General features: G+C 43.1%; 2 protein-coding genes across 13 annotated transcripts; both read left to right on the top strand.

The window, feature by feature from the left end:
- Positions 1 to 1,043: 1,043 nt before the first annotated feature.
- On the top strand, positions 1,044 to 4,410 carry LOC109644521 (PI-PLC X domain-containing protein 1-like). 2 transcript variants are annotated; one of them, XM_069521467.1, is made up of 7 exons: positions 1,044 to 1,266; positions 1,417 to 1,553; positions 1,896 to 2,021; positions 2,101 to 2,256; positions 2,883 to 2,995; positions 3,235 to 3,305; positions 3,739 to 4,410. In XM_069521467.1, exons 1-7 carry the CDS (start codon positions 1,146 to 1,148, stop codon positions 4,020 to 4,022), a joined length of 1,008 nt encoding a protein of 335 aa, XP_069377568.1. In that variant the 5' UTR covers positions 1,044 to 1,145; the 3' UTR covers positions 4,023 to 4,410. The 2 variants fall into 2 exon arrangements, with proteins under 2 accessions (XP_069377568.1, XP_069377569.1); XM_069521468.1 differs by having other exon boundaries at positions 1,054 to 1,289.
- A 1,929-nt stretch (positions 4,411 to 6,339) lies between these two features.
- als2b (alsin Rho guanine nucleotide exchange factor ALS2 b) lies at positions 6,340 to 23,716 on the top strand. Of its 11 annotated transcripts, none has more exons than XM_069521161.1 (35): positions 6,340 to 6,488; positions 6,829 to 6,914; positions 7,578 to 7,723; positions 7,871 to 8,841; positions 8,921 to 9,251; positions 10,739 to 10,913; positions 11,010 to 11,106; positions 11,194 to 11,271; positions 11,351 to 11,581; positions 11,690 to 11,861; positions 11,959 to 12,148; positions 12,243 to 12,308; positions 12,439 to 12,601; positions 13,207 to 13,338; positions 13,444 to 13,572; positions 13,688 to 13,711; positions 15,728 to 15,798; positions 15,957 to 16,023; positions 16,147 to 16,349; positions 16,429 to 16,494; positions 16,627 to 16,725; positions 16,874 to 17,038; positions 17,215 to 17,326; positions 17,647 to 17,724; positions 17,886 to 18,019; positions 18,106 to 18,270; positions 18,400 to 18,517; positions 18,597 to 18,754; positions 18,990 to 19,106; positions 19,201 to 19,377; positions 19,466 to 19,523; positions 19,745 to 19,806; positions 20,144 to 20,293; positions 20,542 to 20,638; positions 20,836 to 23,716. In XM_069521161.1, the coding sequence occupies exons 2-35, from the start codon at positions 6,895 to 6,897 to the stop codon at positions 20,872 to 20,874; spliced, it is 5,061 nt and encodes a 1,686-aa protein (XP_069377262.1). In that variant the 5' UTR covers positions 6,340 to 6,488; positions 6,829 to 6,894; the 3' UTR covers positions 20,875 to 23,716. The 11 variants fall into 11 exon arrangements, with proteins under 11 accessions (XP_069377262.1, XP_069377256.1, XP_069377258.1 ...); XM_069521155.1 differs by having other exon boundaries at positions 13,207 to 13,353; positions 19,466 to 19,580; XM_069521157.1 differs by having other exon boundaries at positions 8,921 to 9,296.
- Positions 23,717 to 23,890: the final 174 nt, after the last annotated feature.

Raw genomic sequence — 23,890 nt, 5'->3', positions numbered from 1 at the left:
ACAGGGGTTCAGTGGAAGACTGAAACAATACCAGGAAATTCTAACATGATTTGGAAGTTTGTTTCCTGCCTTCCAGTCTTACCAGTAATTTATTTAAACATTTCTCAGATTATTTGTTATATTTGGTGATTGTTTTATTTAATTTAACAGTAAACTGACTGAAGCAATCCTGAATAAACGGTGTGAATGTCACATGCTCTTCCTGCTGAAGAAGATGGCAGCCATTTTAAATCATAACTGCATGAACTGTGGCAATAATTTATACATTTTTGTACAGAGGGATACAGGTTTAACAATTCTGGCATTGGTTTTTGATCAATCAATCAGCCCATATTTAAAAATCACAATTTATCTCATAGGGCTTAACAATGTGTGACATCCTCTGTTCGTAACCCTCATCAAGAATATAATTATCAAAAAACTGGGCAAACTTTTTTTTACAAACCTCAGAATAATAATACACAAATAATGAAGTAATTAAAATTTGTGATAATATATTATTTCACATATAAAATGTAATCTTTGAGTTCAGTTAGGGTCAGAAACTTCATAAATAAATCACAGCAATTTAATGAAGTTTTCACTCCTCCAATGATAAATGTAGCAACTTTTATTAGTATATTAAAATAACATAAATACTGAGATTATCAACATGGTGCTAATTCTGTATTAAAGTTGTTTTAATACTGTGTTATTGGAGGTGTGATTGTAATTAACTGCCTGTAGTTTAATTTAAAATCAATATGAATATTATATATATATATTGATTAAAATAAGCTGAATACTGCTCTCAAGTGGTCAAAGTGAGTAACTACAAGGCAGTGACGACTGGAAATTGTCGACTTTCTTCTTTTTTGCAAAAATAATCTCGTGTGCATGTTGTTTAAGGCAAAATTAAACTAAAACTTACTGTATCTAATTAGAATAGAGTGACCCGGAGCTCAAATGAAGCTGTAACTGGGCTCTTTCGCTGTGAATGTGCTTTTGTTTTGAAAGCGAAACATTTTCCACACGCGGTTTTATTTTTAAAAAGCCGGAAAAGTGGTTTATGTCGTTGAAGCGTTGCACCCGGAAGTCTTTGTAAACAAACCCTGAGTTTCCCCTGAACAGCAGAGAGACGGAGCCTGTCCGAGCTCCGTGATGACATGATAAGAAGAAACATGGAGGAGGAGGAGCAGCGGCTGCAGCTCGGAGGGAACCCGGACTGGATGTCCCGTCTCCCCGAGGAGCTGCTGGACGTCCCGCTGTGGAACCTGGCCCTGCCCGGTAAAGCCAAATCTAGGGTGGAAGTGGGTACACCGGGATATTTAGCATTAGTAATCCTGATATGACCTGTAATCTATAAACACATAGATTATAGATTCACCTTTAAACCTTTTACTAATCCGGCTGCCCCCCCTCTCTCCCTCTCCCCAGGGAGCCATGACAGCATGTCCTTCTGCCTGGACGTGTCCTCTCCCGTGCTCAGATCAGAGCCCTGCCTCCTCAGAGTATTCGACAGGCTGTTTCCCTGCTGGACTCGACCCTGTGTGTACCGCTGGGCCACCACACAGGTTCAAGAGCACCCCCCCCCCCTCCATACACATACACACACACACACACACACATATGTGCTTACAGGCCAGGGGACAGATGCAGGGGCCAGCGGTGGTGCAGCTGTCTCGTAATATTTATGGATAAAACTAAACACATCCTACAACAAATATAACCCAGCATGCATGTAGGGAACAGGGTCTAAGATTTTGAGTTATTCTGCCATTGCTGTTGAGCAAGGTATTGGTGGCACTGGAATTACAGACACTTGCAATTATTAAAAGGTTTATTTTTGTGGATAAACTATAGTTGCACATTATTGTTTTTGTTGTCTCTTGCTCTCTCGCTGTATGTGAGTGTAGCAGTCGGTCCTCAGCGATCAGTGTGACCTCGGTATTCGGTTCTTGGACCTGCGGATCGCCAGGAAGCCTGCGGGAGGCAACACGCTGTTCTTCGCCCACGGCATCTACTCGCTGATGGCCGTCAAGGTACGCAAACTACACTGAATGCAAAAGTCAGAGGCAAAAAACTGCATTCTCTGTAATAAGGATATCAGTTTGTTTGCAGGAGGCTCTGGACGAAGTGGCTGCCTGGCTGGACGCTCATCCTAAAGAGGTCGTGATCATCTCCTGCTCGCGTTTCGATTCGCTGACGGACAAAGATCACGCCCGTCTTGTGGAGAACATCATCACACTGTTTGGAGAAAAACTCTGCTCCTCACAGGTAAAAGAAAAAGGTAGAAAGTTGACTAGTCAGTTGATTCACAGAGAATATAAAAAAATATTTTTTGATAATAGATTCATAATTCAAGTCACAAATCAAAATACGTCTTTTGATGTCAGAAGTGAGAATTTGCTGTTTTTCTCAGTATTATTTGTTATAATTATGTTTTGGATTGTCGCTTGAAGAGTTCACTTTGGGCTTTGGGAACTTTTGATGGGCATTTAAATTGACTTATTGGGTAAATGATCAAAGTTAGATAAGAGAAGAAAACAGATTTAAACTAATTAGAATGGAACTGAAAGCTAAAATAGTGACCATAACTCGATTTATAAGGCTCGGACAGATTGATCGTCGTTATTCTTAGCTGACTGTCTTTCCCACAATTCTCAGAGCTGCCGCTTTGGGACAGAATTAAATGTACTAACATGGAAAAATTGCCTTCTTATCCTAATTTAATTTAATTTGCTGCATTGTGTGTATGAGAGGGTCAGTGATATAAGAATAAAGTTAATAATCATATTATTGTATGTATACACACGGTTGCCAGTTTATTAGGGACCCCTGTCTTAAACAAATGAATACATCCTCTTTACTGAATTTAATTAATTTTATGTGTATATGTGCAGGAGACCCCCACTCTGCGTTCCTGTTGGTCCAGAGGGCAGCAGGTCATCGTTTCCTATGGAAACCTGCAGGTGGTGCTGCAGCACCCTGAGCTGTGGGCTGAAATTCCTTACTGGTAACTTGAGTTTCAACCCTGCATTTCACACCACGCTTTTATTGTTATGCATCAAAATAACGCAGCAGCGCAGTATTATCACAAAAGTTTAGCTGCAGCATTTTCCAAGCTCAGAGATTATCCCATTCATTTATCACCACGCCGGCCCCATCTCCAGACTTTCCTTGAAAAATCGATTTAAGTGAATAAAAACATTAAACATTAACCTCACTGGCCTCATGGGGGCACTCTGTCTCCAGGTACGCTGACAGCCCAGACCCGAAGAAGGTGATCGCTTTCCTCGAGGACCAGAAGCGCAGAAGGCGACCAGGTGAAAATACTTCATTTCAAATAAAAGTCCTCCTTTCAGAATTTTAAGGGAAAGTATTGAAACCCGGTCATTGTTATATTATTTCCTGTTTGATCTTGATGCATTAACATGTAATTGTTACATCAATATTACATCTGGAGCTAATTTCAAGTTCTTTATATAATGTTTGATGGTTAAAGCCATTGTGTGGCTTTATATTTCATTTGTAAATATCTTATTATATATAATTCATCTCTATAGTTATGAATATAATTGAATATTATATTTCTGACTGGAAATTATTAGATGTTAAATATGAAATGGGAAAAAGTGGGACATTTTTTACTCTCTTAAAATAAATCTTATCTTATGTTCGATCAACTGAGCCTTGTGTAAATTGTTTTCCTCATCCGTCACTTAATTTTATCCGTAACCGTCCGTTTTGGTTTTCCAGCTGGTTTTTACGTCAGCGGCCTGAACCTGACTGAAGACGCCCCGTACGTCCTCCTCCATCCCCTCGAGACCATGAGGAAGATGACGATGAAGGCCCTCAGGTTGCTGCTGAGCTGGGCGAGCGAGCAGCGGCCAGGGCCCGAGGACGGCGGGGTCAACATCGTCTGCTGCGACTTCGTGGGCGTCAGTCAGTTCTGCTCGCTCGTGATCGGCCTGAACTACAAACTGAACTACTCCACACATCCCGTCTGCAGGACACAAGGCGACGCCACTGGCTGTGTCTGACATCCAACGCACAAAAATCCCCTTTTGCTATTTTGACACACATACAAAAATGTTTCTTTACTTTTTACTCGTGAAACTCATCCTGTTTACACTTGTGTTTTGGTCAGGTTTAGTATTTATAACAATTTAAATGTAATTAACTGTGAAGCTGCTGTTAGATGGCACACTGCACACCACCAAATATGTCAAATCATGTGAATGTGCCACATTGGATTTGTGTTGTTTCTCCTGTCTTTCACAGAACACACTATATATGAGTATTTAAACTGCCAATATTCCGATTTTTTGGTGACACTTTACTGTACGTCCCCCTATGCAATAATTTTCAGCAGTTTAAGACTTTTTTTAAATCTGCAACAGCAATAAACACATTTAAAGTTTTTCCTAATATGAAGCATTTGTTTGTCAGCAGTTATATACTTTTTATTCTAACTGGCTGTAATGTCATTTATCATATTCCTCCACAGGAGAAGCTTTTAACAAATACACCAATAAACATCTGCTCACTAATATAAAAATATAATATATATAATGATAATGTCTAGTATTATAATGTAAATATGTATGTATATAATTATTTGTGAGCATGCATATTGTATTTTACTGCATTCTAAGTAAGAGATTTGGAATTTACACTTTCATGCACTATGCAAATAAATACTATTACTATTCCACTGGATTATGAACGGCCTGCAGTTGAAGCCATTTTTACTATTTGGGATTTTTATGTTTTTCAAATTCCAGGAAATAAAAGTGTGAGGAGAGACTGATGAAGATGTAAATATCATTAGAAAAATCAAAGCAAAAATGACAGAGCACATTGATCGACATTTTCTAGCAATAAAATCTAATTCTAATTAAGTCATTAAGGCAATCAGATGTATTTTAATGGTTTTATGGGACAAAATTAAACTTTTTAAAGCTAATTGCAGAGAGAATTGTGTATAGATCTACAGTTTTGCATCTGGATTGACTACAGATGGTAAATTCTTTGCGACACTGACGTAGATTTGTTCCTATCATGTTTCTATACATATCTTGTTGTGTAACAGTGCGAGTGTCCCATTTAATTACTTTAAAGTTGCATAATATCATTTACTGCCCTATTTTTCACCCTCGCACTTTATCTATTCTGACACTTCTCGGGTTCCGTCGAACTGTTACAACAACAGAGCGGTAGAAAAGACAGAGGTCCCACTCTGATGTTGTTGTGGTGTACCACATTCAGACAGAAGGTCAGGCTTTGAGAGGAATCACAACAATAATCATACATTTGGCTTAAATAAGGAACCACAATGTGAATGAGTCACATTTTTCATATAAAAGTTTCTGTTTCCCCGAATTCCATAATCTTGTCTCTCATTCAAACAGAAAATAAATCTTATACACCCAAAATCTTTTCTAATTAGATTTTGCTCATTCTTTCCATTCAGTCAAATGATCTATTTCTGTAGATGTCATACACACACACTTAACTGCGAGGAGTACAATGCTGGTGGGTGGAGGTTATATTGGTTTTGTCGCCCCAGACTACACAGGTGAACATCCAGGATGTGGACCTTGAGATTGTGGGGGACCACAGATACCTGGGTGTTCACTTCAACAACAAAGTGGACTGGTCCACCCACACAGATGTCCTGTACAAGAGGGGCCAGAGTCGTCTCTATTTGCTCAGGGGACTGAGGTCCTTCCGAGTGTGCAGGACACTGTGGTGGCTTCTGCAATGCTCTAGGCCATTGTCTAGTCAAAAAGAGAAAATAAAGTGGTTAGGAGTGCCAGCTCGGTGTTGGACTGCCGTCTGGAGTCCACTGAGGAAGTGGGTGAAAGGAGGAATGTTGGTGAAGCTGAGTTCCATCACTTCTCACCCCCAACGAGACAGAGTCAGACTCTACAACACCATCCAGAATGAAAAATCAACTACTGCACTCTACTCATACTATTTGCACTATTTCTAATAGAAAAAACACTGCACATCATAATATGTCCTTATATTTACATACAAATTAATCTTCTACTTGCTGGTGCAATATATTAATATATATATATATATATATTAAGAGAAATTCATATATATATATATATATATATATACATATGAATTTATCTTGTCTATGCCTATTTCTAACCTGCCTGCTGCGGAAACTGCATTACCCCAGTGTGTGGATCAGTAAAGTTTTATCTTGTGTTATGTTATGTTATCTTTAATGTTAATCACAGTTCTTATTTATATTTGTTTTTCAATACAAATAAAGATGACGTTTTGATTTATAATCCCTGACATGAGGGAAGGAACGACCTTCATTGGTGCGTCGCTTTCCCGAGTCAGACCTCCCCGCCTCGTAGACGATCTTCGCCGTTAGCTGGTGTCAACACCAGGAGCTGAGCATCGTAACCAGCGGGACTGAGCTGCTGCGAACAGCCGACGGACGTGTGTGTTGTGTGGGGAGCGGAGCGAAGCACCAGCCGGTAAGAACGAACAGGCTTGAATCAGCTTATTTCCAATAAAACCGAGAGGTGACACATGTGGTTTGAGCTAGCTTGGTTAGCTGGAAGGACTAGCCGGTGATCGCTAGCAGGATTAATGTTTATTTCTAGCTCTTGTAAGAGGTTTTGTGGAATCAAGCTAATTTCTGACAGCACGTCAGCTCGTTGCCGGAGGATAAATGAAACCATAGCTGCTTTCATTCTGATTGTTTCCCTCCTTGGCTGATTAGTTGCGGAGGTTTTCCCCCTATAACTCACACATGCTTCACTTGCACTGCCAGCCATTACGCTTGCTGCAACAATATGTGTTATTGTGTTGCAGGTGTGCATCCAGGAGTGACAGCAGCCCTGCGTGTGTGTCGTGCACATGGAGTGACAGACCCCATTCATGGAATCCCAGAGGAAGAGGTCGGTCCCCCCATAATCCTCCCTGAGTGGATCGTTTACCTCCTCTGGCTGGATGTGATCACCATGTGACACCGCCTACAGATAGACTTGTGCTAGCTTCTGCTTTCACCCACAAAACCTCTGTTGTTCGGAGGAAAAGCTGATCAGAGAGGAAGGAGGGGGTGAAGCATCAGCTCAGGCCAAATTGTGAGAAGCTGCAGGCTTCTTTTCGACTTTGTCAGCCACCCACACCTCTGTGTCTTTAATCTGCATCAGCCTCACATCTGTTGGTTTTATAATTTGGTCTTTTTCTCTTCTGCCCCACATAACACTTAAGCAGATTGTTGAGCAATGAAGGCATTACTGCCTGCACACATTTTAAGTCATTTGGTTAAAACAGAATGTCAAAAATCAATTTATGTAAAGTTGATGGTGAATTGAATATATTTGGATTTTGGATGTGACAATTCAAATGTCCGTTTTGCCTTTTTTCCAGAACTTCTGTCATTCAATAGACCAGAAGTGAAAATAATCATTTCTGCCAATACATTTATAGTTAGTTTATAAATGATTATCTTGAACAAATAGGTTTGGGTGCTGTTTGCTATTTGAAAGTTAAAATCCTGACATGTCTTTGTGGTCTGAGTCACTCGTTATGTTTCCAAATGATTTTGATTCTTTCAGCTCCGGGGACGATGATGGAGGAGAGCGAGGCCTGCTCCACACCTGGAAGGGCTACTCCTGCAGCGTCACCCCAGAGAGGATGCTTCTACCCCGGCCTGTCCTCCAGGTCGCACTGGGCATACGACATGGAGTTCTGTTGGTGGAAGGTAATGAAAATCAGTACTTAGTGCTGGTTACACCTGCACTCATCATTATTCATCTTGAATACTGATACTTTGATCAGTGTTCCAGAACCAGAGAAAAACTAAAACTTGAGATGTCCGTCTTTGATTTCATTGTTCCTTCCACTTCAGGAGGACAGGTGTACAGTTTTGGGGAGCTGCCATGGAAGCAGAGTCAAGTCCCTGGAGGACCCACCCAGGAATGTGCTCTAAGCGGGCAGCGTGTGGTCGCCGTTGCAGCTGGCAGTTTCCACAGCGGGGCAGTGACGGAGGATGGCGGCGTCCACATGTGGGGGGACAATGGGGCAGGACAGTGTGGCCTGTCGGGGCTCAGTGCCGTCCCCAACCCGACTCCGGTGGCTCTGGTGGACTCGGACACTGTTCCCCCGCAGACGGTGCCTGTGCTGGAGTTGGCCTGTGGGGAACAGCACACCCTGGCGCTGTCGGTCAAGCGGGAGGTGTGGGCATGGGGCAGCGGTTGCCAGCTGGGCCTCAATGTGGCCACCTTTCCTGTGTGGAAACCACAAAAGGTTGAACACTTAGCAGGGAGGTATGTACTTCAGGTGGCCTGCGGGGCTTTGCACAGCCTGGCCCTGGTGCGCTGCCTGGGATCTCAGGATGTCCAACGGCCCCCCGTGGACAAATGCAGACATTGTAACCAGCTGCTGTACACCATGACGGACAAAGAGGACCACGTCATCATCTCTGACGGTCACTACTGCCCCCCTGGCGCGGAGCTGACTAAGGATGAGAGGAAGCTGGAGGCGCCCGCCCACGGACTCAAAACATCTCCATCTGAGCCCGTCCTCTCCTCTCATACATCCACCTCACACTCTGATTCCCCAGCACCTCAGACAAGTGCTGACCCCTCCTCTGACTCTGCCCCCGTCCAGGACCTGGAGAAAGAGGAAACAGCATTGGCTAACGGAGTGCTGCCTTGCTCAGACTCTGACCCCACTGCTCAGTCTGAAGGCGGCAGTGGTGCTGTATCAGTGGTCAAGAGTTCACTCTATCCAGATGAGCAGGCTGTCAAAGACTACTTGAAGAAGCTGACAGACAACACACAGACAGAAGCGAAGACAGGAGGACTGCACAGTCTGCTTGTGAGTTTACTGCACAGATACTTATGTAGATGTGGTCCTCTCTGAAACTCCGTCCTTGATTCTTCTGTTTCTCTTCCAGCCTTCAGCCGTGGGCCTCGCCTCCAGCCCGAGCGCCACACTCAACACCCTGGTGGCCTCTTGCGCCTCTGCTGTGGGCGAGCGGGTCGCCTCCACCTACGAGGCCTTGTCCCTCAAAAAGATGATGAACTACCTGCCCTCTGGGGTGTCTCGGTCAGGCGCACCCACTGGGCTTACCGGCACGGCCCCGGGAGTCGGCGACAATACCACAGAGCGTGTCCGCCAGGAGGACTCCATGCAGGGCAAGAAGAGCTCCAGCACAGGAGACATCCGCGAGGAGGAGGCCGAGAGTATGCGGCGCCGCCTCTCACTCCCAGGACTCCTCTCACAGGGTAGATACGCTGTTCACCTCTTATCATCCTCCTATGCCCTGCTGCGTAAGTACGCCTTGCGCGTGTGCAGGTCTATGTCTGTGTGTGTTCATGCTTGTGAGCACTGCAAAGGCTTTTCATTGTGGCATGCTTTGTGCACAGTAGTGTCGTTGTATGTGTCATCCAGAGCAACATCACATACAGCTGGTTTGAGAAAGCAAAAGGAAGGTTTAAAAAATCTGGGTTTTCCACGTTTTCTTTTTTATTGTAATGACACATTCAATGTCAATACCTGCATTCAGGATTTTTCATGGATTATAAACATGTTTAGTTTTGCTTTGAATATTACATGGACTAAAGACTTTCTTTCCTGCCTAAATGGTAAAACAAACTGTGCCTTTGTGTCCGTGTGAATGCCATTCATTAGCAGGTGCTGTTTGAGCCGACTTAGCTTACTTGAATGGTCGATTTTGTGCGAGGAATGCAGATCTTTTTTTAGCCTCCATCATTGATAATCTGGCAGCAGGATTTTTCTGATGATGAAGGGTGGAGGACACATTAGTCTGATTTAACAGAGCAGAAAAAGGGTAGGAAGTTTGATGCATTATTGAATAAGCTCAGAGCCTCTGTGTGACCCCGAACAGAAATAAACACGTTTAGATAATAGTCATTTCTGTCCTGCCTCGGATCATTTACTCTGGATTTCAATATCTGGTTCTGTAGTGGTTTTATAGAATAAATGTGCTAGTTGTGACAAATTTGCAAACAATTATGAAGTGTGGACATTTTATTTTCATTAAGTCAGAGGTCAGCTTCACTGTCACATCATAATATTCTGTCCATCCCAATTAATCCTGCAACTTGAGTAGTCGGCGGACATGTAGAGGAGTTAGGTGGTACTTGTAGATCTGCTCTGTTTTGTATGTACCAACGTTAAAAAGATTAGCAACTCTAATGGGATCTTAAAATGGTTACAAACACATAATGTGTGTCTTTTTTGCCTTCAGATAATATATTCAAAACACGGCACTAAAAATATTATGCTATGATGAATTAATTAACTTGAAACACTGTGAATACATCAGTAATTTCTCCCTGAAGAAGAAAACAAGTCAGTTTCTCTCCTTTCTCCGTTGCCTTATCGGTGTTTGCTCTGTCTGCTGCCTGCAGGCTTCTTCCCTTTGTTTGCTGAATGACAACATGTGCTTTTACACCAGCTGGCTGATCTGGTCCGAATGTCACTGCTGTGTTTGTATAATATTCATTGATTCGCGCCGGACTTTGCACCAGACATTCATTCAAGTTTAGGTACTTTGTTATTGGCTTGTCATCAAAACATCTCCACATTTCATCAACTCTGTCTCACCTTATACGTTATCTTTGTTTTGTCTTTGTAGTATTGGCCAATGTAAGAAAATATTTAAAGAGACTAGTGCAGATTTCTTTATGCTTATGAAGAGGCTAATATTATTTTTACTGTGAAGACAACTTTTTTTCTCTGCATCCAGTGTCCCCGCGGCTGCTGAGAAAAGCTGTTCGCCCCAGGATGCGCGCTGTCGCCCTCACCCCGCTGGGAGCTGCGGTCCCCGAGGCCCCGGAGGTGCTGCCCACCCTGCAGACAGAAGTATGGAGCTGGGGCCACGGCGAGCACGGACAGCTGGGACACGGGGACAACCTGGCCAGGCAGGATGCAGCATGTTCGCAATGCTGGATGTTACAAGCTGTTTTAAAATGTGTTACTCATTTCCTGACAGGAGTGTGATGTGTGTGTGTTTGCAGATTAAAGCCGCTGTGCATCAAGAGTCTGAACAGTAAGGAGGTGGTGCGGGTGGCGGCAGGCGCTGGTCATTCCCTCGCCCTCACCGCTCAGTCTCAGGTCGGTCTACGGCTTCAGTCACACGTCCATTATATTACCTGTTGAACAGATGTTTTGTATGCCTCCATCAATGTGTTTCTCTTCCAGGTATTTTCATGGGGAAGCAACAGCTCTGGTCAGCTTGGACACATGGAGTCCCCCAGCACCATCCCCCGTCTTGCAAAGGTGAGGGAACCGCCCAGTCGCACACAAACCTCAAGGTTTGTGTTTTTTTCACATCCAAACTTTGTGCCTCCTCGTCCAGCTCTCGGAGGGCATCCGGGTGTGGGATGTGAGCGCAGGGAGTAAACACACCCTCCTACTCGCAGACGGCGACTGCATCCAGCCCATCATTTATTACAGCGGGCAGCAGGCGAAAGAGACGGAGGAGGAGAGTGAGGCCAAGGAGCCGGGTCACCAGGAAGAAGGAGAGGAGAAGCAGGAGCGGGCAGGGGGCTACACCCCGCAGCCTGTACTACTGCCTTTCTGCATGCATGTAAGGACAAATGAACTGATGGGGTTTTATGGTTGCAAATTCCTTGTGATACCTTCTGCTGAAATTCAATGAATGTATTTTCTTTATGCTGTTTCATGTGTTTTGCAGCTGGGCTATGTCAGCAGCGTGTTTGCTGGGGGCAAACGATGCGTGGCGCTCTCGGACAGAAACGTGATGGGCTTCATCGCCAGCCTCCATGAGCTGGCCGCAGCCGAGAGGAAGTTCTATTGCAAGCTGTGCAACATCAAGACACAGATAATACGCCCCCTGCTGGAGCTGGGTAAGAGTGACACAAAGGGAAATACCGAGGTCCAAAAAGCTTCATCACACTTTAACTTCAGCTGAATTTGTTCTATTTCTGTCCCGCCCTTCTCCAGAATCGCTGAGCTCCACCCTTGGTCAGGTGACCTTTGGCTTCCTGCAGATTCTTGCAGGTCAGTTCAGCCTCCTGTGTCACATGACCGGGCAGCACGCCGCCAGCCTCACAGCCAACCTGCGCCGTGGACGGGATGTCAAAAGTCTGCTCATTCTCGACCATGCGGGCATCTTCCTCGACTCCTATAATGAGTACGTCTTCGCCACTGAGATCAACACAAATAGTTTAATACAATAGATGAATATACAAAATACGAATTGCACTTCTTTCTTTATCCCTGTCAAGGTACTGCAGCACCCTGGGAAACTTCCAGGTGATGGGAGGTATTCAGGCCCTGACCAAGCCCTCGCTGTGAGTACACACAAATCCACAAGAACAATATTTAACGGGACATGATGATTTGCTGCAAGTTCCAGACTTTGATAGGAAACAAAACAGAATGTGGTTCGAATGTTTCATAAATAGTCATTTTATTTCAAAGAGATTTCTTTGGGAAGAGTCCTGAGCTGCTGCAGCGACTGTCGGAGTGCAGCGAGGAGAACCCCGCCGTGGCAGACCTCCTGTCGGCACTCTTCTACCTCCCAATTAACCACATTCATGAATACGGCCGACTGCTGCTCAAACTGGCCACCTGCTTCGAAGTGGTAAGGGAAACACATAAGTTGCACGTTTCTTCTTAATGTCACACTGATTATGAAGAGTGGCTGAAAAGTGTATGTACTATCAATGACACCTGGTAGAAAATGATGATGATTATTATTTATCATGTCAAGTCGCTTCTAGGATAATATTATGATTATTTTTTTGGTTTTATTCCTTAAATTTCTCTGTTTTCACTCACATCCGTTTTTATGTTCTTATTCATAGATATTTATTTTACAGGACCCATAATTTCTTGATAGTTAAAAAAAGAAACAATCAAGTGGAACTAATTTAACTAAACACTGTCTCCATTTTAGTCATCAGTACCAGATAGGATAGGGAATTTGTATAATAACTCACAACAACAATTACATCCCTTTGTCTTTTTAGGAAATCATGAAGAAGCTTGAAACCTTTAAAACAAACGGTCACCTATTCTCTCTATATTTGTACAAACTTTAAAGCATCAAAAGTTTTTAACAAAATACACTAATAACCTTAAAAATGTCCTCCGTGTATAAACCTTCCTTATGGTAAAACCGCAATCTGACTCTATTTGTAAAACGGCATTATATGTTTCATGGTAAACATTTTTGTGCGTTGTCAGTGCTCCGATGAATACCAGAGGCTGCAGGACAGCTGCTCCAAGTTTGAAGCTTTGTCCCTCCAGCTGAAGAGAAGAAGAAAAGACGCTGAGTACACGTTTCACTTCTGGAAGAGCTTCCCTGGCAAAATGACGGTAAACTCACTGAGAGTATGTGTTCCTCGTTATCACGGTGAAGCATCCATATTGAGAACTCGAGCTGTCATGTGATGTTGCTGAATGGTGTCACTGTGTTGTCAGGACTCTCTGAGGAAGCCTCACCGTCGGCTGATCTGCGAGAGCAGCAACAAGGCCCTGACCCTACAGAACGCCGGGAGGTTCTCCGTCAACTGGTTCATCCTTTTCAACGACGCTTTGGTCCACGCACAGGTCAGCCCCGCATGCACCTCTTCACTTCTGTTTGCTCTATCACTGCCGCCATATTTGAGGCACTCTAACCTGGTGTGTTTCAAGCGTTTGTGTGTGCTTGCCTTCGTGCTGTCAGGGCGTGGCGCCTTGTAAAAATCTTGTAAGTATGCAGTTAGAAGCAAATGTCAATACAGCGACCCCGACTCTCCCCCTGTCCCACTATTCTTCCTCGTCTTTTTCTTTTTGTGTGTGTGTATGAAGGGCTCAGGGCTGTGTGTCATTGGGTTCAGCCCTGTTGGAGGGGATTCAAATTAAAACACACGACAAATGTACTTCAACACACACACACACACACGCCTGTAAATGCTTTGAAATCAAAATAAGGCAAAGAGTCAAGTGAATGATGGCTGTAGTATTATTCGATTTTGTGTAATTAGATACAAAAAGTTATTATTCAAATCATGGCTTGAAAAGAAAAGCAACAGTCAACAGAAAGTCATGATGTGAAGACATACTGACCCCCATATTTGATTTCTTCCATAAACATCAAATACATCAAGTTTAATTTAGTAGAAAATAGTACAGAAACATGCACTGGACGGGCATGGAGGCATGCGTTTGAATATTTCAGTCTGCGTAAACATCACATGGCTTCAGTCATACTTTACCTATGTTAAAGGAACTAAAAGGGGACAGTTCATAGTATGTTTTAGAGGTGAACAACATGCACAGTGATACACAGCCCTGCCTCTGCTTCCACGCTCTGCCTGCTCTGCTGTAGGAGACTGCATGGGAGGATGAACTGGCTTTGACCAAGAAACAGGAATTTAAAGAAAAACACTGGAATCCAAAACACGCAGAAACTTTTGAGAAATCCTTTACCACTTTGTTCACTGTTCAAGCCTTGGTTCATGTGTAATTGGAGGTTTGACCATTCGGTTTGAAAGGATAAGAAATCCATTCTAAAATATATGTCCCTTCAAATCATAAAACAGTTTCTTGGTCACTTCTCCAAAGCACTTTCCTTCCCCTCTCTTCCTGTTTGTCCTCCGTTTCCTCTCCTCTTTTCTTCTGGTCTGCATCCCATGGTTGTCTTGCATATCTCTGTCCTATGATTCCTGTCGTGATCCTCTCTTGTTCTATCACTGTTTGATTGTCATTGTCAGGGCTCTTCAAATATGTATTACTCTGATGGTTCGAAAACCAAATCAGGTTTGTCTAGTGGAATTCCTGCAGAAGCTGGTAAACCCTTGTGACTTGTGATGTGAACCTCTTTGACTGTATGAAAGAGACTCAGGGTGTTGGTGATTAAAAGCATGCACATAGTTTTCAGCTTCCTGAAAAACATGTGAAACACATGTTGCCCTGCATGACTGAGCCTGGTCTCATTTTGGTTACTTATGAACAAGAGGTATATTTCTTGATGTTTCATCAATGTCTGCCTGAATGTACCTTTTTAATCGTAATATCAATATGTAATCAATGTTTTTAAACCTGTGTATTTTCATTTTTAACTATATATTTTGTGTGACTTATTGCAAAAAACACTAAACTGAAAAGAGCCTCTAACTAAGTATACATTATTATTTTGCTGTATTATAAAAGTATACAGTATTGATAAAAGGGTGGACTGGAAGATAAGTGCGAACAGAATCAGTACTAATTTTTAACACCACCAGGTATTTCTCAAAAACACCTGATGGGAATTTCTTCAAATTTGGAATGAGCGTTCCGTTGAACTCAAGGATGAACTGATTAAAATATGGTGGGCAAGGGTCAAAGGTCACGGTCGCTGTGACCTAACAAACCTTTTTTTGCTTCGTGAACACGTAATCTTAAGAATGCATGGAGGGAGTCACAGATGTACAGTTAGGCTCACAGATTCATTGATTAGGTCACATTGACCTCATAAGTGACCTCATACTTTTTTACTCTGCGTCTCTTCCCTGTCAAGAGGAACAAATTGGTTTTCCTCCCACTTAGTGTTAGAAATGACAGACTTGCCAGTTACAGTCGTGTTATTTGTGTTAGATTTGCTTCATGTAGAGAAGGAACGTACTTCCCCTCCTCGTTGTGTTCACAAACTTTAATGTTTATTCACAGCGATTAAGCTTTTGTGTGGTGTGAGAATAATGTCCCCTTCCATGCTCTCTTTTTTTAATCCTCCCTCCTCCAGTTCTCCACCCATCACGTCTTCCCTCTGGCCACACTGTGGGTGGAGCCCATCCCAGAGGAGAACACTGGGACGTGAGTCTCGATTGTCCCCTAATGTCAAAAACCTAAAACATGTCTGAGGATCACAGGAAACCTTTAAGAATTCTGGGAGGAAATAAATGTTGAAAACTAAATGTATGTGTTTACGTGTGTGTGTGTTTGTGTATGTGTGTGTGTGTGTGTGTGTGTAGATACGGTTTGAAGATGATCACACCCGAGGAGACGTTCACCCTGCTGGCCTCCTCTCCCATGGAGAAGGTAAACCATTTTTAATGCAGCTGACTGACAAAACATTCTGCTCTTCTTAAAACTACATTTGCATTCGAGGGAACTCAACGAGCCTGAATTACATCTTAAAAGTATCCGTTCATCTGCTTCCAGGCGAAGTGGCTTCGCTCCATCAACCAGACGGTGGACCAGGCCCTCAGTGGAGCCACGCACGACAAGACATCAGTCAGCCCGGGGTCGGGGCCAAAGCTGGAGCCTCCTATCTCCAGGACGGCATCCTACACTTTTTATAAGGATGGGCGTCTGAAAGAGGCCACATACGAAGGCCGCTGGCTCGCTGGCAAACCCAACGGCAGGTAAGACAAACACCGACTGAGCTTTTATTAAAAACACATAGCGATGTACATTTCAACTGAACTTTGTAATGTTTTTCAGGGGAGTGTTAAAATGGCCTGATGGGCGAATATACACAGGGGAGTTCAAGAACGGACTGGAAGATGGGTGAGCGCTGCCCGTCAAAGCCACTCTGTGATCTCTCATCGTGTGCACTCACTGTTAATGAGCCTGATGTCTGATTCTTTCACAAGTCAGCTGAGTTTAGCAAGGTTCTCTTCATCCTTCGTGTATTTTTAGGTTTGGAGAATTTACCGCTCCCAATAAAGCGCTCAACAAGAACGATCACTATCAAGGTCACTGGAAAGATGGGAAGATGCACGGCCTCGGGACGTACAGGTCAGTGTGTATGACAATAGTTTTGTTCATATAGGGCAACAATAAGGCAGGGACACGGGAACAACAAACACAGTGGTTTAGAAAAATAATTGTTGGATATGCACTCAGCTTCCAAAGCTCAGAATACACATCGTATCACTGCCTGCAGGTATGCCAGTGGTGAGGTCTACGATGGATCCTTCCAGGATGGTATGCGACACGGTCACGGCATGCTGCGCAGCGGCAAGCTTAACACGTCCTCCCCCAGTGTCTTCATAGGCCAGTGGGTGCAGGACAAGAAGACAGGCTACGGAGTCTTTGACGATATAACAAAGTACGTTCACTCCACACACCAATCTAACTTCAGCACGTGTCTGGTTCTGCACTGTATGCAATTTCTAATTTCTGTTGCATTAATTTTACATGAGAAAAACAAGCCCTGCACAAAATACCATGCAATTTTCTTCTTGATTTGTGTGTTTAAGAGCTGTTGGTTTGTTTGCTTGTCAGGGGAGAAAAGTACATGGGCATGTGGCAGGACCACCTGCGGCAGGGCACCGGGGTGGTCGTCACCCAGTTTGGCCTGTACTATGAAGGAACCTTCAAAGATAATAAAATGATGGTGAGCACTTCTGTCTTTAAAATGAAGTCACAGTTATTTATACAAGAAAAAATATGAATTGGAAAAACAGGAGTGAAAGTTCTTGTGTGTTTTGATTTAATGCCAGTGCAGTTTTTTTTCAAAACTCTCCAAGTCGTGTTGGATCTTCAGTGATTGATATTATTGAGTGTTTCTGAGAAGATTTCTTATTTAAGCTCAAAATAAATAAAGCTACTATATGTATATTAGCTGTTTTATACTTTGTACAATATAAGGAAGGCTTTTGATGGAGAAGCAGTAGAGACATTTTTGAAGAATGAACTGAGTCTTGTTGTTTTTAGGGCACTGGAATCCTTCTGTCAGAGGACGACACAACGTATGAGGGGGAGTTCTCTGACGACTGGACCCTGAATGGAAAGGTGACTTATAAACATCACAACTCATGTGCCTTTGGATGTGTGATTCATTTTGGCTAACTGCCTAAATGTTATACATGGCCTCTGTACCGAGATATTATTCAAGTATTAGCAGTGAAACGTATTTCAGTGTTGTTTAATGTATTGATTTGGATATTTCTCAGGGTGTGCTGACCATGGCAAACAGTGACTACCTGGAGGGCTCCTTTGGTGGTGAATGGGGCTCCAGCCTCAAGGTGACGGGCTCCTACTTCAAACCACACCTATTCGACGCCGACAAAGAAAAGACTCATGTTGTGTAAGCTAACAGTGTCAGAAATCATCAGCGTGGACGTCGTATTCGCCATATTATATACATCATATACTTTGTGTGTGATCTTGCAGGAAGCTCGGCCGTCTGTGTGTGTGCTCGGAGGATAAGTGGCAGGCGGTGTTTGTCGAGTGTTGGAGTCAGCTGGGATGTGAGACGTCGGGCCAAGGAGAAAACTGGAAGGCGTGGGAGAACATAGCTGTGGCCCTCACCACCAACCGGTGGCAGATCCAGGACAGGTACACGCGACATGATGCGATTTGTGTAACGCTCTCTCTGTCATTTGTATGTTTTTGGATCGGTTAAACATGAATGTTTTATATTTAGATTATAGCTGGATCATATTATAATTTTCCATTTTATCTCAGGCCGGAGATTCTCTCTCGGAGCCACAGTAGAACCCTGGAGAGTCTGGAGGTCATCCCGCAGCATGTGGGACCCATTACTATGGACAGATATCACATCATCCGCCTCTACCTCATCAAGGTGAATCCACCCACCGCTCCTCACTCCCACTGAAAACACTATAATTATTCAGGATTGTAAAAATATCTCCCGCTCTCAGGCTTGTGACACCCCACTCCACCCACTGGGACGGCTGGTGGAGACCCTGGTGGCGGTCTACAGGATGACCTACGTGGGCGTTGGAGCCAACCGGCGACTCCTGCCTCAGGCTGTCAATGAGATCAAGTCTTACCTCAACCGCATCTTCCAGATTGTCAGGTGCTTAACATACAATGCAGCTTTTATTTCTAAATGTCCTCTTATCTCAGATTTGTGTATCGCTATGATTTTAATCACATAGCAGTGTTTCCTCTAGGGTTTTTTTGAGCAGCTGGGGAAATTACTTGTCTATAAAACCCCAGAAACCGTAAAAATAACCATCAACCGCAATTCTACATGTGATATAAACAACCTCATATGCAGTTTCCATCATGGGTTCTTCAATCCTCTGCAGGTTTCTGTTCCCAGACCTGCCAGAAGAGGGTGGCCAAATTCCAGAGCCAACCACGAACCTACCAGACCAGAAGGAGCCAGGCTCGACTGATGCCCCGCCGCAGTCACCCAAACCTGTGTAAACCAACGATTTCCCTCTTTAAAGCTTTTTTTGTGATGCTGAAGACATCAGCTGGTCTTATTTAACCCTCCTGTGTGTCCTCTGCACTCAGCCGTGTGGTCAGCTGCTCGGCTCTGCTGCTTCCCGTCCTACTGCCTCGCCTCTACCCGCCACTCTTCACCCTCTACGCTCTAGACAAAGAGAAGGAAGACGGCGTCTACTGGGATTGCGTCCTCCGCCTCAATAAGCAGGCTGACCTTGCCCTCCTCGCCTTCCTGGGCGTCCAGCAGTACGTGCCACACTGGGAAAGAGATTATTTCCTGTTTTTTCGTCTGAATCCTGAACAAATGCTTGACCTGCTTTCTTTCCTACCCCAGAAAATTCTGGCCTGTTACCATTTCTGTCTGCATGCCTGCACTGGGGGAGAAGCAGCAGGTACGTTTTGGTTGTTCATCTTACTCTACCCCAAGTACATCGACAACAAAAATCCAGGTACTTAATTTACAATCACACAATTGATTTAGGCTCAAACAGAAGTTTGCATTCAGATCAAGCTTTATTATTAAATTAGTCACCTGCTAAAGCTGAATTAACTGTATTTCTTGTACTGTATGAAGATGTAAACAGTTGCGTTTCTGCCCATTTGTCTCCGACAGGTTCTCTCCAGCACCAAAGACGCCTGCTTTGCTTCTGCAGTGGAAACTCTGCAACAGATTAGGTAAAACTCTTTAACAACTGTAGAACAAGTTAAATATTTACACTAGCCTAAAGAGCTTATGAGGTTTTTCATGTTAAATAAACTGTCAGACTGACTGACACCAGATGAACCAGTTTTTTTGGTTGTAGATACAAAGGAACTGACCCTTGGTTTGCATGCAAGGTTCACAGTGCATATTTATTATTATAATTCAGAAGACAGCACCGTGAAATGCAGTTGTAGTTTCCTCTTATGTTGTGAAAATAAACACAACACAGTTCACTTAGAATCAAGTTGGAAAAGGAAGAATAAAATGGGGCGAAAAATATATATATTTGTGTTTGTTGTGTGTTTGCAGCACAACGTTCACTCCGTCTGACAAGCTGCAGGTGATCCAGCTCACATTCGAGGAGATCACGCAGGAAGTCCAGTCGCTGCTGAAGCAAGACTTCCTGTGGTCCATGGACGACCTCTTCCCTGTCTTCCTCTACGTTGTGCTGCGAGCTCGGTCAGCCCCAGAACTCATTCCATCACACACTAAACTACACACACACACACAAGTAATAATGCTGAAGCAGATCTAAAAATGAACAAAGATTGTGAAACACTCTTGTTGTAATCCCTTGCTTATAGTTTGGTGAATGAAATATTAAAAAGGTCAGACCAACAGGACAAAACTGCATAATATTTTATATAATGATATATACTCAATGTCTAGGCTTTCAATTTCAATGTTGTTTAAAATTCCCCCTTCAGTATCAGGAACCTGGGGTCAGAGGTCAGCCTGATCGAAGACCTGATGGACCCCAGCGTCCAGCATGGAGAGCATGGAATCATGTTCACCACGCTCAAGGTAACGCAGAGCTTCCTGTCATTCAATATAATGGAGAGCTCCTCTAGATTTAATTGTACAATCCTAAATGCTATAAAAGAAAAATGGATTTTGTTATTTGCTCCTAACACGGGGAAATGGAAACTGTTCAATTACACTACCAGTTAATCGCCTCCTGGTTTTAAAGGGATTTATGTGCTTGTACTATCCACCTACAGGCGTGTTACTACCAGATCCAGCATGAGAAGATCACTTAGCGTGGCGTTACTCCCTCTGTGATCTGCACGCTGTTGCCCCACCCTCCCTGCTTCAACTCACACACACACACAGGCAGTCGCAGGGCTAGGACCAACCGGGCTTTGGAGTGATGGATGTGTGCAGCGGCCAATGGGAGGCAGAGGATCATACGAACAGGTTGCAGGCAGCTCCAGCTGCTACTGTCATGGAGACGGGAGACAGTCTCTGACACACACATACAAACACTGCAGAGGTTTTTACCCTCTCAATGACCTTTACCAGCCTCTTATCTACGGATCATGACGTTACACATGTGACCAGTGCCTCTTTGTACCGTCCAGTGTGAAATGATGAGGCTCACAACTGAAATCCTGACGTGGGTGCTGTTGGATATAACATCGTCAATAGCTTTTTTTACTTGATGCTAATGAGACTGCTTTGTTCTCGACCTGCGAAAAGCCGGACCTCATTTTCTACCTTCTATCACATTTTCAGCATGAATTATTTGACAGATTACTTGCTGAAACTTTATTTTCCTCCCGTCATTTCAGTCACTCTCACTCTTTTTATGGAGAAATGGGACGGAAAAAAGAGGAGCATGATCTCCCGGAAGCATGTGACTTTCTGACTCTGACATGAATGTTGTTTTTTAATTTAATCCGAACCAACGGTATTCTTACAGCTCATTCATAGCAGTACTGCTCCTTAGTGTTATTGGGGAAGTTAACCAGACGTGCATTTGCTAAACGAACCGGTTAGTAGTTTTTAGTTTGACAAGAGAGAAGACTAACGGGTTAGTTTTGAGAATGTGGGTCTAGTTAACCTTCCTACCTTTGATTGAGGGCCAACACGTAGTCACTTCTTTGGGCTTTTTTCAACTGAAACTGTAGAGCTGTCTCTCATGGATTGCAGTGGACAGCACGCCACGGTTTGATACTGTAGCTGTACGGTTGGTGAATATATACTGACTTGACTTTAACTCTAAATGACTAATGAATACGGTTCAGAGAAGTTGGCAGCCAAGCAGCTACTCCAACTTTCCATTTCAATTAGTAAGTGGGAGAAGAGCGCTGAGGTTTTTGAACTTAATTCTGTAGATGCGGCACGAGCTTCAGCTGGATTCACTGACTTGAAAGCACACAGATATTTCACACTTGAACGTTTATGGTAAGATGGACCCTTAACTTCCGGTACCTTTGTTTCCTAATGCAAAACCAGGTTAAGAGCTACATCTAGTGAAAAGAAATGTTCTCTCCTAGACAATCTGAACTCCTCCAGCGTTGGATTCTGAGCCCAGATTCCTGTATTATTGAATATTGACATGGTGCCGACACTGGTCTGCTAATATTGTGGGGTTTCGAATGCGACTTAATCTTCTGCCTTTTTACATATCGATACTGCTATGTAAAAATCTGAATTTTCCAGATAAACTGAAGGATTGATTGTTCTTTTAAAACATGAATAAACCACTTAAATACTCTTTTCTGAAAAAAACTGTCAGATAGCCTAAAAAATAAAAGATTGTAGCTCCTGAAAAGAAATTGGAGAAGCATGTTTTACAGTGGCGCCATATGTCTGCGTGCTGTGTTGTGAACGGCAATCATCAGTGCAAATCTTTTTATTTAGCAGAGAAGACTTAAGGACATTCCGCTGATAAAGATCAGCTTTTTCCCTACTGACATGAATTATGTTTTGGATAAAGCTTTCGATCCAAAATCTGAAAATAGCCCCAAGAGTTCTTGAACTTTGAAATAATGAATACAAAAGTTGATCTTTTCGGGATGCAAGTGAAGCGTCTACAGAGAGGCAGGCAGTCGGTATAATGCAAACACTGTTATTTTAGATTCAAAGCTGATTCTCTGCCCTTGTTTCTGTTAATACTGATTGTTCTTTTTTTAAACCATGTACAGCACTAACTGTCAGGCATTGTTGTTTATTTGCGTCACGCATGCCAGTTTATAAAAAAAAAGGGCTTAAGAGAGGATTCAGAGGATGATCAAGCCTTTTTTTATTTGATTTCTCAGACGGTTTAACAATAGAAAAGCCACTGGCCCACTTTTTGAGTGAATTTTGGTGAAGCTGCAGGATTTTTAAAATCTAGCAACAGGAAGTTGGTGCCAAATGGATAAAATTCAAATCTAGAATTTGAATAGTGCTCATGTGCACGATTAAATTTAAACTGGTAATTTTGTGTGGGCAAATATCACAATAAGTCCTCCAAGCATGTTCTTGCTAACGATGGAAACAATGAATCAGCGCTTTGAGTGAACATCTCATAGCAGAACCATTTAAAATCAGGCCTCTCTCATACTTTTGTGACTTTAAAAACAACTGTGATGACATTTCTCTGTCATTGATTACAACCTCCAGTTACTGCTGGGACCGTACGTGCCTGACTCTCAAATCAGTGAAGCAAGATTGTCTCTGTGACGGAGAAAATCTTCCCCCGTGCACTGTAGTTAAAAAATTGAAAAGATGCTGCTGCCATTTAAAAAGAAGGACACAACTGACGACTCATTCAGATCGTGACATTTATTTCAGCCATTGTGCCATGACTGACTCTGACACGAACTTTGTGACTTTGTGTTGTTTATGTAAACTGAAGGTTATTGTTCAAAAGCTTTTGTTGGATTCATGATTGAAACCCTGTGACAAGTGACTGCTTAATGTACTGACCTCAACAGCAACAGTTTACGATGGAGATACCGGAGTTTTGTGTGAAAATAACTGTTGCGTTTGCGAAGTTTGCTGTTATTGTTTGTTTAAGCTGGCTGACATGACGCCCAACCTGTGTCTTTTACATGATGTCACGTGTGTTGTTCCTTTAAATGACAACGAAGGGCAATAAACTTATTTAATGGACATCGCTAACAAATCCCACATTTCTTTTTATATGTTTTAGTTTTCTACTGTTTGTTGGACAGTGCAAATTACTTCAAGACGCCAGAGGATGTGGGAAGTTGAGATATCATAGATGTTGGTTGTTTTGTCTTTTTACCAAACCTAATTCATGGGGTTTTCAGGTTATAAACAATT

Source organism: Paralichthys olivaceus, chromosome 24 (assembly GCF_024713975.1).
Source record: "Paralichthys olivaceus isolate ysfri-2021 chromosome 24, ASM2471397v2, whole genome shotgun sequence".
Taxonomy (NCBI): domain Eukaryota; kingdom Metazoa; phylum Chordata; class Actinopteri; order Pleuronectiformes; family Paralichthyidae; genus Paralichthys; species Paralichthys olivaceus.
The sequence above is the reverse complement of the archived record's forward strand: the minus strand, read 5'-3'. Positions and strand labels throughout refer to the sequence as shown.